This window comes from Callorhinchus milii, unplaced genomic scaffold (assembly GCF_018977255.1).
Source record: "Callorhinchus milii isolate IMCB2004 unplaced genomic scaffold, IMCB_Cmil_1.0 Scaffold5, whole genome shotgun sequence".
NCBI classification, from domain to species: Eukaryota; Metazoa; Chordata; class Chondrichthyes; order Chimaeriformes; family Callorhinchidae; genus Callorhinchus; species Callorhinchus milii.
The window spans coordinates 68,965,859-68,984,019 of record NW_024704746.1 but is presented as its reverse complement, the minus strand read 5'-3'; the positions used below and the strand labels follow the sequence as shown (position 1 = coordinate 68,984,019).

The 18,161-nt window shown below is 53.6% G+C and overlaps 1 protein-coding gene across 10 annotated transcripts in view; it reads right to left on the bottom strand.

The window, feature by feature from the left end:
- shank3a (SH3 and multiple ankyrin repeat domains 3a) overlaps positions 1-18,161 on the bottom strand; it is a 110,859-nt gene that overhangs the window by 5,055 nt on the left and 87,643 nt on the right. For 6 of the 10 annotated variants that reach the window (XM_042334877.1, XM_042334876.1, XM_042334878.1 and 3 more), the window contains 5 exons: positions 14,270-14,350; positions 10,857-10,880; positions 8,681-8,808; positions 7,688-7,793; positions 4,897-7,228 (listed from right to left, as the gene is read on the bottom strand). In XM_042334877.1, the coding sequence (XP_042190811.1) occupies positions 4,897-7,228; positions 7,688-7,793; positions 8,681-8,808; positions 10,857-10,880; positions 14,270-14,350 (2,671 nt within the window). Of the gene's footprint in view, positions 1-823; positions 1,002-4,896; positions 7,229-7,687; positions 7,794-8,680; positions 8,809-10,856; positions 10,881-14,269; positions 14,351-18,161 lie in introns of those variants that run through there. The other 4 variants (XM_042334879.1, XM_042334880.1, XM_042334885.1 and 1 more) reach the window with 3 other exon arrangements.

Below are 18,161 nucleotides of genomic sequence, written 5' to 3'. Positions count from 1 at the left end.
CCCCCACAGGCCCAGTGCAGCTCCAACCCTCACTTCTTGCCCTGTCACTGGAGGAGAGCCCCGCACACACCACTGTGTATGGAAAGGATTAAGAGGTTACACTGCAGTGAGGGCCACAGCGTGAGGTGTCAGAGCCCGTGCCGAGGGCAGGCGGCAGCAGGACGGCACATACCAATTACCGGGAGATGGCAAGCGTTACCCTGTGTCTATAGCAGAGCCATACCCAAATGACAGCCAGCAACGGAGGTCATTAATGACAGAGGGAGAGGTATATACACACTCACAGAGAAACACATTCAGAGGAAGAGTGAGAGATATACTGACACACACAGAAAGAGATTGAGAAAGAGAGAACAGTAAGAGACAGAGAGAAAGATAGATACATAGAAAGTCAGAGAAATTGAAAGGAAGACTGACCGAGAGAGACAGAAAGACAAAGAGAGAGAGAGCAATCAAGAAGGACAGAGAGAGAGATGAATAGAGCGAGACAGATGATAGTAGAAAGCGAGGAAGATAAAGAGACAGGGAAATAAAGAGATAGAAGAGTAGAAAGCTTATTGTTTGATCAGCTGAGTGTCTGACACGCATAAACCCATCATGATTCTGTCTCCAAACCAGACTAAGAGTTCCACATATGCCTGCCACTTACAAGTGGAAATCTCAATGTGTTAGGAATGGAATGCGCACTGCACTCTCTCTCTGGAGGAACACATCCGACTTTAGAGTCAAGGCTTGGGGACCCATAGCCCCAGGGTGTGTGGAAGGGTTAACAGCTGGAGCTAACCCTGGCAGAATTGGGTTTGCTCGCTCAGATACAGGGTAACGGTCACGGTAAACACAGGGAGGTTATGGTGCCCGGTGTGCGAGTCAGTGGGTGAGAAGCTGAGTGGGCTCGTGCTAAGTGAGTTAGTGTGTGACCCGCGGCACAGAGGTATAAAACAAGGGGCGTTACCCTAGAGTACAAACACTAAGGGACGCAGTCTCCGCTCTGACATTCAGATCTGTAGGAAGACAAAGGTTGAAGGCAGTTTCCAGCCACTGATTGATACAGACGACAAACAAACAGCGACGAGACACAGTAATGTGTGATGCTGGGTATTGCTGTGCTGTGCGGAGCCACCCACACCCAGCCGTGACTGTACATTGGTTTATGTGAGCAGTGAAGGATGGGTCACATTGACAGCAGCCAGGCTGATCCTTGACTTTAAAAACCTGAGTCCCAACCATTAGAGACACGTAAATGTACAGCTCTCTCTCCATCTCCTGACAGTCTGCTGCCCCAGCATAGCCGGTCAGACTGATCACTGGCAGGTCAGCAATGACCCACCTCAACAATATCACAGGGTATCAGATAACCAACTTATCCCAGGAGGTGAGATAATAATAATAATCCTTAGATTTGATATAGTGCCTTACCACGTGCTCCGGCCTCACCACATGCTCCGGCCTCCTGCTTGTCATTCATGCTCTCAGTTGCACCATTGGTGGCTGCGCTTTCAGCCACTATGCCCCGAGACTCTGGAACCCTCTGCCTTGCCCCCTCCTTCCCCATCTTGAGGTTGCACTTGAAACCTTCCTCTTCGATTGTGCTGACGGTCACCTCCCCCCTCCCCCCGGCTCGGCATCAAGCGCTCTGGGCTATTACTCTGCGTGAGGTGAGCTGTGTAAGTGCAAGTTGGTGTTGAGATGTCTCAAACAAATAACCACTTTATCACAGGCTGTGAGATAATCCCCAAGTTTATCACACGCGGTGTGGTAACCATCTGAATGCTGCGTGCTGATCCCAACCACCAACTTGGGTGTGGATCCCTGTCTGTCCAGCGCCTTGGGAAGTGCTCCTGACGTGAAAGTGTCATTTGTTATTGTTGTTGAATGGTGGAGTGACTGGCCTCACCCTGTTGTGCCGCGGACGTACTCTCCGTCTTACTCATCTTCAGTTGAGAAACGAGCAGAAGACGGCCAGCACCTACTGAGCCCACACAACAATGAGAACCCCCCCCCCCACCGCCCCCCAACACAGGTCACCGTCAGATTCTCAGCCCCTCAATGCTGTGTTACTGGCCATCTGCTGCTCTGTCCTTTACCCTCTCTGTTGGTGGAGCCTCAGACACTCAATTATGTGGAAATGTTCTGTGCCCTCGCACTCACTGCCCAGCAGGTTACACTTCACAACATTCCCAGACTCGGACATCCTCCAGAGGCTCCTCTTGTCCACTGCCAGGGTGTGCAGTGTGAGTTCATTGGGACCCAGACATGCACTGCTGACAGCACGCTCAACACAGAGCCAATCTTCACGTCCATACTGTCCCCTGTGGATGTTAGCTCGCACTGGGCCATATCCTCACTTCAGTGTCCAGGTTTCAGGTGGGTGTAATGGAGCTGGAATGCCCCATACTGTCATCGCCAATAGGAGCTTTGTGATCATACTGATATAGGCATTCAGTGAATTGGGTCGTGTCTGCTAGACACACAGAATTGTGTCCCATACTGGTCTTAACTACAGTCTATGGCTACTCACCTGACTCAGCAATAGTGCTTTAAATGTTGTCTAATGTGGCAATGTGGCTACATACAGCACTGTGTGCTGCCCATTTATAGACAGGCGGCAAATACCTGCTCGCTCCCCACTGGAGCTCTCTACTCTAACCCCATTCCCTGCTCTCTCTCTCTCTCCCCATCGTGTCTGTGCCTTCAGCTCCCCTCTCGACTCTCTTCCCCCTCCTCGCTCCCTCCCTTCCCTCCCCTCACCCTGACCATTTCCCCCCTCCTCGCTCCCTCCCTTCCCTCCCCTCCCCTGACCATTTCCCCCTGCTCGGGTCATGACCCAACTGTGCAGCGCCTTGGGACGTCCTCCTGACGTGAAAGGCGCTTTATAAATGGAATCTTGTTGTTGTTGTTGTTGTGCTGGGGCTCGCTCCCCACTGGAGCTCTCTACTCTAACCCATTCCCTGCTTTCTCCCCATCGTGTCTGTGTTGGTGCTCGCTCCCCCACTGGGCCTCTGATCTCTGTTGTTAGGAGATAATTTGTGATATGGAGGAGGACTGTCTTGGCTTTGACCGGCAGATAGCGGTGTGCAGGTTAACATCTCACCAAGCTATGAGTGATGCAAGCTTTATTTTGCTTGCAAACTGCTCTGAGACAACATCAGTGTGCTGCGCAGGTTTACACAGTGGCCTGTGTCAGGGGAAGAAGTGCTTGCTGGTGGCAACTGTTGTGTTGGGGGAGCTTGTCAGCACATCAGGTTATGTGAGTGTAAATAATTAAAGTCTTGCCTGCAGGTGCAGTTTGGATCTTGTTATTTGCCACATCTTCAGTGTGCTCCAGAGGCATGATTCCAGGGAAAAGAGGAAATCAGTTTATATAGGAATAACCTGCTGCCTGCTGACAGCCTGGGCCACAATTAGTTATCAGAGGGAAAATACTACTTTAAGCTATTTCATTATTAACTGGGTATTGTTCCTGGGATAGTTAAGTGCAGGTTAGACAATGTTTTTTCCACACTGAGCGTCACTAGCACATGAAGCATTTTCACAAAAAAAACGCTGAGGCTGAGAACAGAACATTTAAAAGGGACGTGACTAAGGATATAAAAGGGAACTGGGAGAGAGCAGGGATTGGGGTTAGAGTAGAGAGCTCCAGTGGGGGAGCGAGCCCCAGCACAGCATGACGGGGAGAGAGAGCAGGGAATAGGATTAGAGTAGAGAGCTCCAGTGGGAATTTCCAGCACAGATTGAGATGTACAGATTTCCATCTCATTATCAACGTTATTCTGAATAACATTGCTCCCAGATGCTATCCAGCCTGTCGTCCGCTATATACATGCAAGTTGTTGTTATTGTGTATCACAGACCTCTCATCCAAACATGGGGAACTTCCTATTTATAGGTGACATACATATGTGGAACTCTCAGTCTGGTTTGGAGACTGTTAAACATGGTGATGGGTTTCTGTGTGTGTTAAGACACTCGACTGATCACAGTGATGGGTTTCTGCTTGTGTCAGTCACCCACTAGTATATAACCCAGTATTACCATGTCTACAGAGCTCTCCTCACATGCTGCACACCTCCAGTGAGTGAATGCAGTCTGACCTCTGACTCTGCTACCCCAGCTCAAGGGATTGACAGTGGTATTGGAGACCTTGTGGCTTGAGAGGAAATTGAGAGTGTCTGAGAGTGGAGGGATGTGCCTGGCGTGTGCTGCCCTCGGCTGCCTGCAGACCCGCTGCTCCTTCTGGAGATGTTTAATGTGAGATGGGAGCAGGAGAGACCTGACCTGCCCTGTGCTCGCTCGGCTCTTGTGGAGAGACAACTCCAAGTCCTGAGGCCTAGAAATCCCCCCGCTCTCAGGACAGTGCACTGCAACCAAGAGTCTTGTTTTGGAGGTACTCGAGCGAGAGGCTGGGTTTGGGGGTGCAGAGTGAGAGGCTGAGTTTGGGGGTACCCGAGTGAGAGGCTGGGTTTGGGGGTACCCGAGTGAGAGGCTGGGTTTGGGGGTACCCGAGTGAGAGGCTGGGTTTGGGGGTACCCGAGTGAGAGGCTGGGTTTGGGGGTACCCGAGTGAGAGGCTGGGTTTGGGGGTACAGACTGAGAGGCTGGGTTTGGGGGTACAGACTGAGAGGCTGGGTTTGGGGGTATAGAGCGAGAGGCTGGGTTTGGGGGTACAGAGTGAGAGGCTGGGTTTGGGGGTACAGAGTGAGAGGCTGGGTTTGGGGGTACAGAGTGAGAGGCTGGGTTTGGGGTTACAGAGTGAGAGGCTGGGTTTGGGGGTACAGAGTGAGAGGTTGGGTTTGGGGGTATTCAGACAGGCCTGAGTTTTGGGGTATGCAGAGTGAGAGACCAACTTTGGGGGTGCAGAGTGAGTGACCTGGGTTGGGGTACGGCTAAACCACCTTACCGTGATGTGACCACCGGTGACTTCCTTCCTGTATCTAGTGTAGTCCCGATGGGCTCGTCCCCGAGTGAGTGAGTGTCCTTGGATAACTGCTGAAGCCTGGAGCTCAGCTCGCTGATTACAGTACGTTTGCTGCCCTCGGCCATCTGAGGGGGCCGCGGCTCGATGGGATCTCCCCATAGCTTGGACTTTCTCTGCATGAGGTAGCGAGACCGCCCGACGCCGGGGAGCAGCGCGGACGTGTGATGTTGGGCAACAAGCTCACTGTCTGAGGTCTGCTTCAAGAGAGGGTCCCTGAATGTGACTGCTCCTCTGTTGAGTTGGGACTTCAACTTTGGTTTTGGAGGCACTGGAGGCTTCTCGAGGATAAAGGTCTGTCCGTCGGCGAAGGAGGTGTAGGTGTCGAGGGGCTCTCCGCTCTCCGAGGACAGCGTAGACATGCTGGAGACTGTGGACACGGTGCTTGTGGTCTCCAGGTGGTGGTCGCTGCAGCTTCGGGTCTCGATCTCCTCCACACCCGAGTCCACGTTGGCTTCGGTGGTCTCGGAGCCTGGGGCGGGCGGTGGCTTCCCTGAGGGGGGCATTGCAGTGGCGGAGGGGGTTAGAGTGCGAGGTCCAGCACAGGGGGCAGCACTGAGCACAGCCAGCACAGGGCAGAACAGGCCATTGGCAAACTCATTGGGAGGTGGCACCACTCCTATTTTGGCCAGTTCCTCCCGGGTCTCTTCATCGCTGGAGGAGAGAGGCGGAGGCAGCGAGACATTGTACGGCTCCACGTCCTCATCAGAGCTGCCCTGGGCTTGTGTCTTTGTGGGCACTGGGGGAGTGGGGGGCTCGGACACAGTGGCTGGTGATGGGGACGTTTGGTTGTCGGCTGCGAGCAGCTGAGGCGATGGTGGTGATGGCTTCAAGGCGCTCACAGGCGCTGGCGCAATGTCTTGAAGTTCTGCCTGTTGGCCATTACTGGTGGCGTGGACCATGACCAGCCCTGCTGTTTTCTGCTGTGAAGTGTCCACGATGTTAATGAGCAAACTCTTCCTATCTTCCACCTTCTTCTCCTCTCTCTGAAGCTTCTCGGCCTCTCTCCTCAGGGTGCTTACAGCTGCTCTCTGGTGCTTGGTGCCGGCCGGCCCGGTGATCAGGCTGTAGCCACTTTGTCCCTCTGGTGAGAAGGGGGGTGAGGTGAGCCCCCCTGCCTCTGGCCTCTTGGCCTCTTTGCCCTGTAGCTCAGTGAAGAGGGGGGTGGTCCTGTCTAGGGACCTGAGGGCTTCGCTGCCCTCGCCCACCAGCTGTTGTTTAGTCTCAGCCACCAGCGCCTGCTGCCTCGCGGCCAGCGCAAGTGCCAGGGGTGAGTTGGGGTCCAGGGGTTTGCCGGTCAGCGGGTGGATGAAGGTGATGGGGATGCTCTGGGGCGGCCGAAGCGAGGGGATGGGCGAGCGTGAGCCCTCGCTGCTGCTCAGGAGCCTCTCGTCCACCGAGCGGGACTGCTGCAGGGCTGGCGTGCTGGGTGGTGCTGTGCTCTCGATGGCGCCCACCGAGAGGAAGATGGTGGATTTCCTCTTCTCCTCCAGTCTTTTCTCCCGGTCTCGCACAGCGCCAGCGATGGCGTCCGCGAAGGGGCTGCCCGCAGCCTGCTCCTCCTCCAGCAGCCTCCTGGCCTCCTCTCTCTGCAACAGCTCATACTCCTTGCCGGTGTACTGCGCGATCCACTTGGCGCTCGCCAGCAGTGATTCCTTGGCACTGGCGCTGGCGGAGATGGTTGATGCTCTCTCCACAGCGTCCTCCACCTTGACCTGCTTGACCAGGGGGCTCTTCTTACGCAGTGGCTTTGCTGGGGCGAAGAGGCCAACGCTGAACTGGCCGACGTTGGCGTAGGGGTTATCTACAATCTTGGCTTTCCTTTTGCTCTTCTCCTGAGGGGTGGGGGAGGGGCTGGGCCGGGGGATGTCCGCAGCCTCCACAGGGTAATAGGAGGAGTCCTGGAGAATGATCATGGAGCGAGCTCTCCTCTGCCTCTCCACCGGGGCCAGAGTGGTCTTGGCCGGTTCGTACACCTCTGCCGTGCTGACCAGCGCCTGAGCCCCGTGGACCTTGGCCTCTGTGTTGGGTTTAAAGCTGGATCGCACGTTGTCGTATGACCGTCCTGGGGGGGGTGGCGGGGAGAACGGAGGTGGGGGTCCCGTGTCCAGCAGGTAGGTGGAGGGTGGTGGCGGGGGGGCTATCTGGGGAGGAGGGGGAATCCCCAGCCCCTCTCGCAGGGTATCCTGCATTGATGAGCTGCGCAGGAAACGCCCCTCAGCTGCAGCTACCGACAGTCTATCATCCTCAGAGGCACCTACAGGGCAGAGGGGAGACGATGTGAGGCAGTGAGGGTGTGTGAGAGGGACAGTGTGAGAGTGGGTGTGAGAGAAGTTGTGTGAGAGTGTGAGAGTGGATGTGAGAGAGGGTGTGTGAAACAGTGTGAGTGGGTGTGAAAAAGGGTGTGTGAAAAAGTGTGAGAGTGGATGTGAAACAGTGAGAGAGACAATGTGTGTGAGAGATGATGTGCGAGACAGTGAGAGTGGGTGTGAGAGACAGTTTTAGAGACAATGAGAGAGATAGTGTGAGAATGGGTGTGAGAGAAGGTGTTCGAAGCAGCAATATATTCTGCGAAGTGCTTTGAGACGTCTCAATCACGTGATTAAGCGCTATATCAAATGCAAGTATTATTAAGGATTATTATATTGTCATCAGCAGTGTCTTGGAGAGAGACTGAGGCCTGACACAGGGGCCACACAGCCTCCACTGGGCTCACCTATGGATTTTGTCCGGGACATTACTTTAGGAACTGGGATGTGTGGTTTCTCTGGGATAGTTGGTGATGTTGATTTTGAAGCCATTCCCTGGCGCTCGAACAGTGACTGAAATCAGAACAAGAGACCAATAAGGAAAAACAGCCCTCACACTGTCAGAGCATGAGGATCCACAACACAGAGAGAGTCAGCAACACAGAGAGAGTCAGCAACACAGAGAGAGAGAGTCAGCAATACAGAGAGTCAGCAACACAGAGAGAGAGTCAGCAACACAGAGAGAGTCAGCAACACAGAGAGAGAGTCAGCGACACAGAGAGAGTCAGCGACACAGAGAGAGTCAGCAACACAGAGAGAGAGTCAGCAACACAGAGAGAGTCAGCAACACAGAGAGAGTCAGCAACACAGAGAGAGTCAGCAACACAGAGAGAGTCAGCAACACAGAGAGAGAGTCAGCAACACAGAGAGAGAGAGTCAGCAACACAGAGAGAGTCAGCAACACAGAGAGTCAGCAACACAGAGAGAGAGAGTCAGCAACACAGAGAGAGAGTCAGCAACACAGAGAGAGAGAGTCAGCAACACAGAGAGAGAGAGTCAGCAACACAGAGAGTCAGCAACACAGAGAGAGAGAGTCAGCAACACAGAGAGAGAGTCAGCAACACAGAGAGAGAGTCAGCAACAGAGTGAGAGAGAGAAAGAGAGAGTCTGCAACACAACTGCCTGTATCTGTGCCTGTGCCTGACTGTGACTGTGTCTGACTGTTTGCCTGTTCCCGTGTCTGTCTGTGCCTACCTGTGACTGTCTGTCTGTGCCTACCTGTGACTGTCTGTCTGTGCCTACCTGTGACTGTCTGTCTGTGTTTGCCTGTGACTGTCTGTCGGTGTTTGCCTGTGACTGTGCCTGTCGGTGTTTGCCTGTGACTCTGTCTGTCTGTGGTCGCCTGTGACTGTGTTTGTCGGTGTTTGCCTGTGACTGTGTGTGATATGAAGTCGGCTCACGCTAATCTCGGCTGAGGTGATGCGCCTGCTGGTGGGTCGCTGTTTGACGGTCGCTGCTCGTGAATCGGCTGCCACGTTCTCCGGCCTGGCCGAGCGATCGGCCGCCGCCAGGATCTCATCCAGCTTTTCTGAAAGAGACGCAGAGAGAGAGAATGACATCAGAGACAGCAAGATAGCACCTCAGATATTACTTTAGACAGGAGTAGACCATTGACCCATCCAACTTCCTACAGATTTCATTACAGAGGACGGCCATTCAGTGCGGGTGCTGCTGCACTCCCCCCCCCCCCCCACACACATACACACACACACTCCCTGCACACTGTTCCTTTTTACATCTCCATCTCGCTCTCACTTCAAAGCTAATCCGGATCCTGCCTGGACCGCGGCCCCCGGCTGACATCCCACATGCTAACGGCTCTGTGTGCGGAAACCTTCCTCCTAACCTCGCCCTTCACTCACTAGCTCACACTGACGGCCTCTGTCACTATCTCACACTGACAGCCATCGACTCAATCAAACCTCCCCTTTCACAACCCCCATCAGCTCTTCCCTCAGCTTTCTCTGTCCCACTGACAACACTAACAACTGGTTGTTTCCTCCAGTCTCTGCTCGTGGGTCTCCCCCATCCCTGGTCTCATCCAGTAAATCTCCTGCAGCCTCTCTACGGCCTGCGTCCTTCCTACATTGAATGGCCAGGACTGAGCACAATCCTCTCACCGTGGACTAAGTAACGATTTATACAGTGAGTGTGATCACCTCCTAGTTTATATTCAGTGTCACTTGTTATAAACCTAGGGTCCCACCACCTGCCTTCACAGCCGTGCCCACCTGCCCTCCCAGCTTTATGAAGTTATGTACGGTGACCCAGGTCTGCTACTCTTCTCTTAATCTTTCCCCCTTTAGTGTACACTTCCTCTCCTTATTCCTCCCTGTAACCTCACACTTTTCTGTATTGGATTTAATCTGCCGTCTCTCTGCCCAATCTACTAGGCCATATCAACCTATCCGCTCCCTCCGCTCAGCAGGCTCCGGGCTGCTCTACATCCCCCGCCCGGCCCACTCCACCATTGGCGATCTGTCCTTCAGCCCCACATTTTGCAACTCCATCCCAGTCCCTTGCCTCCTTCAACGCTTGTCTCGAGACCCTCCTCTTCGACAGCGCCTTCGGCTATCCTCCTACATCTACCCTCCCTTAACCCTAATCCTCCCCCATCTTGGGTCCAAATCCCTGACTGTCCCAGCCTTGGGATGTCCTGCGACGTGAAAGGCTGTGTGTAAATGTAATTTGTTGTTGTTGTCTTCACTGTTAGCTACAAACTTAAAAATTGTGTCGCTTATTCCAGACTCCACATCATTTATAAACAGTCAATGGAGGAAAGCAGCGGTCCTAACACTGCCCCCTGGGACAACACTATTTACATGTCTCCATTGTGAATAAACTCCCTCTCATCTCTCACCCCCTATTCTTTCCCCTATTCTCTGCCTACGCTGATACCTGGCCATTAATACTCTACACCTTCATTTTGCTAACGAGCCTCTAATGTGCCATATTATCAAAAGCTTCCTGAAACTCCACCCCAGTGATAGCTTTTTCTATTCTCTCACTGATTTCATCAAAGAACTTGATTCAATTTGTCAAACCAGCCCCTACTGCCACCAGCGTTCATGCCCTAGCACTTCCCTACCTCTCCGACCTCCTTACTCCCCAACCCACTACTTGCTGCCTCCGCTCGACTGGCTCCAGCCTTCTGCATGTCCCTCGTACCCTTCATTCCACCATCGGCCATTTCAGCCATTACACCCCAAAAACTCTGGAACACTCTTCCTCTATCCCTCCTCCCTGCCCCTTCCTTCCTCAGTTTCAGGTTGTGCTCGAAGACCTTCCTCCTTGACCGTGCCTATGGTCACCTCCCCCTGGCTTGGCGTTGTGCTCCACCACAGTCAAGCGCTCAGGGAACTAGCCTATGTATAATTGTGGATTTTAAGGATCCCTTGGCACTAAACCAGTGGTTTGTGAAGAGGCCGCCTCCTGATTTATGATTTTGTAAACAGCAAAAAGATCTCTGCTTCTCAACACTTGCAGGTCTCCAGGCTCAGCTGGGACGTCCAGAGCAGAGTGGGAGGAGATGTGCCGAATGGTCCAACCCCAGCACAGACACTCAGCAATACATACCAGTTTTTCTCCTCCGTACAGAGGCTTGGAAAGAAAAGAATGAGAGAGTAAATTGGAACATTAGGACACAGTGATGGAGGGAGAGAGACAGGCCCTCGCCAAGCACATCAACACACACAGACAGGTACACAAACAAATCACAAATGTGGTGCAAATCCCTTGCCTACTTCTCCAACCTGCTTATACCCCACTCCACTGGCTGCCGCCTTTGCCTCAATCGGCTCTGGCCTCCTGCTTGTCACACATCCCCTCCATTCCACTACTCCACAAACCATGGAACTCTGCCTCAATCTCCCCGTCTTGCTTCCTCCTCATCTTCAGATCACACCTGAAGGCCTTCCTCTTCGACTGAGCACGGTCACCTACCCCCCAACCCCCCCACCCCCAACGGCTTTACATAAAGTCAAGCGACGCTACTATTAAGTGCTCTGAGATGCTGTATAAATGCAAGTTGTTGTTATTGTAGATAGCTACTGGGACTCAGTAGCGCTGAGTCCACCTGGGAATGTCAGCGCTGGACGGTGAGGGAGAGGGAATGTCACACAAACGCCAGCCTCTCGGGAGATTCCTCAGTTAAGAAATGCTATTGGTGATGGGTGTGTGTGTGTGTGTGTGTGACAATGAACTAGTGTATTGGCGTGTGTGGGTGTGTGTGTGTGTGTATGTGACAGTGAGCTAGTGTATGGGCATGTGTGTGTGTGAGACAGTGAGCTAGTGTATGGGTGTGTGTGAGACAGTGAGCTAGTGTATGGGCATGTGTGTGTGTGACAGTGAGCTAGTGTATGGGTGTGTGTGAGACAGTGAGCTAGTGTATGGGCATGTGTGTGTGTGAGACAGTGAGCTAGTGTATGGGTGTGTGTGAGACAGTGAGCTAGTGTATGGGCATGTGTGTGTGTGACAGTGAGCTAGTGTATGGGTGTGTGTGAGACAGTGAGCTAGTGTATGGGCATGTGTGTGTGTGAGACAGTGAGCTAGTGTATGGGTGTGTGTATGTGACAGTGAGCTAGTGTATGGGCATGTGTGTGTGTGAGACAGTGAGCTAGTGTATGGGTGTGTGTATGTGACAGTGAGCTAGTGTATGGGCATGTGTGTGTGTGACAGTGAGCTAGTGTATGGGTGTGTGTGAGACAGTGAGCTAGTGTATGGGTGTGTGTGACAGTGAGCTAGTGTATGGGTGTGTGTGAGACAGTGAGCTAGTGTATGGGTGTGTGTGACAGTGAGCTAGTGTATGGGTGTGTGTGAGACAGTGAGCTAGTGTATGAGTGTGTGTGTGTGACAGTGAGCTAGTGTATGGGTGTGTGTGAGACAGTGAGCTAGTGTATGGGTGTGTGTGACAGTGAGCTAGTGTATGGGTGTGTGTGAGACAGTGAGCTAGTGTATGGGTGTGTGTGACAGTGAGCTAGTGTATGGGTGTGTGTGAGACAGTGAGCTAGTGTATGAGTGTGTGTGTGTGACAGTGAGCTAGTGTATGAGTGTGTGTGTGTGTGACAGTGAGCTAGTGTATGAGTGTGTGTGTGTGTGTGTGTGTGTGAGACAGTGAGCTAGTGTATGAGTGTGTGTGTATGGGTGTGTGTGACAGTGAGCTAGTGTATGGGTGTGTGTGAGACAGTGAGCTAGTGTATGGGTGTGTGTGACAGTGAGCTAGTGTATGGGTGTGTGTGACAGTGAGCTAGTGTATGGGTGTGTGCGACAGTGAGCTAGTGTATGGGTGTGTGTGTGACAGTGAGCTAGTGTATGGGTGTGTGTGTGTGTGTGTGTGTGTGTGACAGTGAGCTAGTGTATGGGTGTCTGTGTGCGTGTGTGTGTGTCTGTGTGTGTGTGACAGTGAGCTAGTGTATGGGTGTGTGTGTGTGTGTGTGTGTGACAGTGAGCTAGTGTATGGGTGTGTGTGTGTGACAGTGAGCTAGTGTATGGGTGTGTGTGTGTGACAGTGAGCTAGTGTATGGGTGTGTGTGTGTGACAGTGAGCTAGTGTATGGGTGTGTGTGACAGTGAGCTCGTGTATGGGTGTGTGTGTGACAGTGAGCTAGTGTATGGGTGTGTGTGACAGTGAGCTTGTGTATGGGTGTGTGTGTGTGTGTGTGTGAGACAGTGAGCTCGTGTATGGGTGTCTGTGTGTGTGTGTGTGTGTGTGTGACAGTGAGCTAGTGTATGGGTGTGTGTGTGTGACAGTGAGCTAATGTATGGGTGTGTGTGTGTGACAGTGAGCTAGTGTATGGGTGTGTGTGTGTGACAGTGAGCTAGTGTATGGGTGTGTGTGACAGTGAGCTCGTGTATGGGTGTGTGTGTGACAGTGAGCTAGTGTATGGGTGTGTGTGACAGTGAGCTTGTGTATGGGTGTGTGTGTGTGTGTGAGACAGTGAGCTCGTGTATGGGTGTCTGTGTGGGTGTGTGTGTGTGACAGTGAGCTCGTGTATGGGTGTGTGTGAGTCAGTGTGACTCACTGAGTGTGTGCCTGAACCAACCTGATTCCGATAGTGTATTGCGGAGCGGAGGGACTAATTACTTCCGGCACTCAGTCCCCACCGCATACAACATCCCAAAATAGGCCGTGTCAATCCATCCCTCGTGGATTCTCGTCACTTCATCTCACTCAGTCACTCACTTACTCAGTCACTCACTCACTCAGTCACCTACTCGCTCGCTCACTCACTCGCTCACTCAGTCACTCAGTCGCTCACTCACTCTAAAATAATGTCTCAATTCAAACTCTTCAGCGTGGACATCGTTACTGTGACGGTTTGTGCTGTCAGTGGTTCAGTGACAGAAACTCACTAACTGTGAACTCACAGGTCTGACATCCAAACGCTCTAAACAGAACACACACACATCCTGACACATACACAACACACTGACACACACGTACACAACACACTGACACACACGTACACAACACACTGACACACAAGTACACAACACACTGACACACAGATACACACACACACACACACGTGCAGCACAGGATGGAGCGAGTTGTGTAGTCAGGGAGCAGTGTTGGGGCCAGTGTTGGGGTTAGGGAGCAGTGTTGGGGGCAGGGATCAGTGTTGGGGTTAGGGAGCAGTGTTGGGGTTAGGGAGCAGTGTTGGGGTTAGGGAGCAGTGTTGGGGTTAGGGAGCAGTGTTGGGGTTAGGGAGTAGTGTTGGGGTTAAGGAGCAGTGTTGGGGTTAGGGAGCAGTGTTGGGGACAGGGAGCAGTGTTGTGGACAGGGAGCAGTGTTGGGGTAGGGGCCAGTGTTGGGGTTGAGGCCAGTGTTGGGGACAGGGAGCAGTGTTGGGGACAGGGAGCAGTGTTGGGGACAGTGTTGGGGTGAGGGAGCAATGGTTGGGGCAATGTTGGGGTTAGGGAGAGGGTTGGGGGCAGTGTTGGGGTAAGAGGTAAGGGTGAGGAGGGTTGGTTAGTTAGGCGAAGGCTTACCTAGCTCCTCCAGCTCAGCGGTCATGGACTTGGATCGCAGGGTCAGGGTGGTGCTGGGCGCTCTCTTTGGGGGTGGAGGAGCTGAAACAAAGAGAGCAGAGAGTTTGGACTTTCTGGTGAGGACTCTGCGGGCACTGCCCAGGTGAAGGTGCCATTTCCTCTCCACGGCCTGGATCTCGTCGTAGTCTGCACACGAATCGTTACATTGCTGCAGGATCTTGTTCAGGCTGCGTGTGGAGCCAAACTTCTTCATGGCGCTCTGAGCCAAGCCAAGCCAAGCCAAGCCAGGCTAGGAGCTAGGAGTGGTTACAGTCCTTTACCACGGGGCTGACACGTCTCAGCACGACTTCTGTTATCCCCACACAAGCTCTTAGCACCACAGGCAGTATAGCCATCATGGCTAGGCACCCCCCCCTCTCGCGCTATCTCTCGGTTTCTCTCGCTCCCTTTTTCTATCTCAGCAAACAGTAAAGGAATGCAGCTTTCACTGTGACGGCACAAGGTGGACAGATTCTCTCAGCCTTGTCTCCTCCGCTGGATGGGAACAATGCAGCGTTGCACACTGACTACCATGGAAACCGGGGCAAGGCAATCCGTCCCCCTCCACCCCCTCACTGCTCACCCCGTCACACACAGCCCGGGCTCACGGAGAGCCAGCCAGCGACGGAGAGACACAGGAACAGGCAGTCACACCGCTCAGACACACAGATACACAGTCCTTGGAGATTGTTTAAAGAAAAATATCTTTTGGTGAATTAAATAATAAGCGAGGAGGCGTGAGTGTGTGCGTGACTGCTGAAGGGGGGGGGCGGGGGGCTGCCGCCAGCCGCTGGGAGACCCACAGGCTCCTCATTCTCCCGCACAGTGTCGAGACCAGGACAGGAACAAACTCTAATCAGCTTCAGATCACTGTTCCTGAACCAGCACAGACACCATGGGGGGAGAGAGAGAGAGAGAGAGTGGGGACTGGGGTGAGAGTAGAGAGCTCCAGTGGGGGAGCGAACCCCAGCACAGACACGATGGGGAGAGAGAGAGAGAGAGAGAGAGAGAGCGGGGAATGGGGTGAGAGTAGAGAGCTCCGGTGGGGGAGCGAACCCCAGCACAGACACGATGGGGAGAGAGAGAGAGAGCGGGGAATGGGGTGAGAGTAGAGAGCTCCAGTGGGGGGTGTCTGTATTAGAGATAGTAACAGAGAGACAGAGCTAAAGACTCAGAACCAGAATCTAAATTGTTCAATATTCAAATTTTTTAAAAGGAACATTGGTCGCCAAGACAACAGTGTGCGGTGAGAGCCAGGGCTGCATTTACTGCCTCTCCTCCTCTCAGCTACACTGACAGCCTGGCCTGGCTATACAGGACAGACAGGAGGGCATTGGGTGTGTGTGTGTGTGTGTGTGTGTGTGTGTTGTCTGGGTGTGTACATGCTTGTGTGTGTGTGTGTGGAGGGTGTGTGGTTGGACTCTGTGCGGATGTCTGTATGTGGGGGGATATGTGTGTGCATGAAAGTGGGTACGTATGTGTGTGTATGTGAGTGGGTGTGCGTGTTGTGTGGGGGTGGGATGAGTGTATGTGGGGGATATGTATGTGTAAGTGGGTGTGTATGTATGTGAGGGGAATGTGTGTGTGTGTTTGTGTGTGGGGGGTGAATATGGGGGGGATGTGTGTATGTGGGGGGAGGTTTGTGTGGGTGTGTATGTGTGGGGGGATGTGTGTATGTAAGGGGATGTGTGTTTATGGAGGGATGTGTGTGAGTGGGTGTGTATGGGGGGTGAATATGGGGGGGATGTGTGGGTGGGGGAGAATGTGTGTGTGAGTGGGTGTGTATGTGTGGGGGATGTGTGTGTGTGTGTGTTTGGGGGGGGGGGGTAAATGTGGGGGGATGCGTATGTGTATGTATGTGATCGGTGGTGTATGTGTGTGTCGGGGGGATGTGTGTGTGGGGGGGTGGTGAATGTGGGAGGGATGGGTGTTTGTGGCGCGGGGGGTGGGGGGATGTATGAGTGGGTGTGTATTTGTGGGGGATGTGTATGTGTGTAGGTGGTGTTGAGCCAGGCTGCCCTCTGCACTCCTCACCGAGTGGCTGATATTCAGACGGCAGGGCAGGGCAGGGCAGGGCAGGCAGGGCAGGGCAGGGCAGGGCAGGCAGGGCAGGGCAGGGCAGGGCAGGGCAGGGCAGGGCGGGCAGGGCAGGGCGGGCAGGGCAGGGCAGGGCAGGGCAGGGCAGGGCTGGCAGGGCAGGCAGGGCAGGCAGGGCAGGGCAGGCAGGGCAGGGCAGGGCAGGGCAGGGCAGGGCAGGGCGGGCAGGGCAGGCAGGGCAGGCAGGGCAGGGCGGGCGGGCAGGGCAGGGCAGGGCAGGGCAGGGCGGGCAGGGCAGGGCGGGCAGGGCAGGGCAGGGCAGGGCAGGGCAGGGCTGGCAGGGCAGGGCAGGGCGGGCAGGGCAGGGCAGGGCGTGCGAGTGGCCTCCAGCACACACAGCCACCTTACGTTACAAATAATGCCCAGCCGGCCCCTGCGTTACTCAGCACAGTTTCCTCAAACGAACACCAGACACAATGCTTCCCTCTTGCTTCCAAACAACAGATGTTTTCAGCATAAACTGTAAAGATGTCTCAAAGTGCTTCAGAGTATACTGTAAAGTGAACTGACAGTATATTTTGTGAGCGAAACACAGCAGCCAATTGCGCACAGCAGCGTCCCACAAACTGTCTGGATTGAGTGTCCAAATTACTATTCATTTTTTAAAAAACATTTTTTGTTTTGAAGGAAAAAGCGATCCGCTAATTGTCTAACAACCGAGTTCCTACTGACTGCTGGTAAACAGAGGCGCGTGGAGTAAGGAAACTTGTCTAAGGTTTCACCTTGACCCGGGTCCTCACACTTGTGAGGCGAGTGTGCCAACCACTAAAAGGCTACAGGATTCCATAAATCAGAGCATCTCGTTCATTCAGGTTCAATGAGATAAGCCCACACAACAGGGGCTGGAATCTGACGACCATCGACCTGTCCGTCCATCACACACATTAACAACCTCTTACCCTGGAAGGTTGCAAGTGAAAGGTGTATTTTTACAGTGTCTATCATGGAGACATAATAATGTGCTTCACTCTAACTACTGACAATTGTGGCACTGCCTTTTGTAGGCAAACACGGTTCCCTGGTCACAGTAACGCAGTGACCAGAGAGCAGCGGGTTCCTGGGGTTGCTGGTAGGAGACACAGAGTTTAATGTCACAGCCAGAGCACTGGTGTGAGCACACTGTGCGCAGTGTCAGGCCTCAACCGGAAGGTTGGATTGGCTTTGAAGAGCAGCTTTATGAGAATAGTAAATAAATAAAGGTACAGCGCCCTTTCACCACAGGAGGATATCTGAAACGCTTCACGGGATACAACAACAACAACAACAAAATTACATGTGTATATCGCCTTTCACATCGGGAAGACGTCCGAAAGTGCTGGACAGACCGAGTTTCGGACCCGAGCTGGGGGTCGGGGTCGGGGTTGGGGAGGGTGGAGGCGGAAAGCAGGGAGATCGAAAGCACGGTCGAAGAGGAGGGTCTTGAGATAGGTCTTAAAGTAGGCAAAGGAGGGGGCGAGGCAGAGGGACTGCGGGATGAAGTTCCAGAGGGTGGGGGCAGAGTGGCAGAAGGCCCCCCACCAATAGTGGGGCGAGCAAGGCGGGGGCGTGAAGCAGCCCGGAGCCCGCTGAGCGGAGGGAGCGAATAGGACGGTAGTGGGTTAGGAGGTCGGAAGGAGCAAGACCATGGAGGGCTTTGAAGGTGAGGACCAGGATCTTGACCTGTATCCTCTGTGTGATGGGGAGACAGTGGGGTCGGGCGAGGATGGGGGTGATAGGGTCGCAGAGCCTGGTGTGGGAGAGGACACGGGCTGCAGAG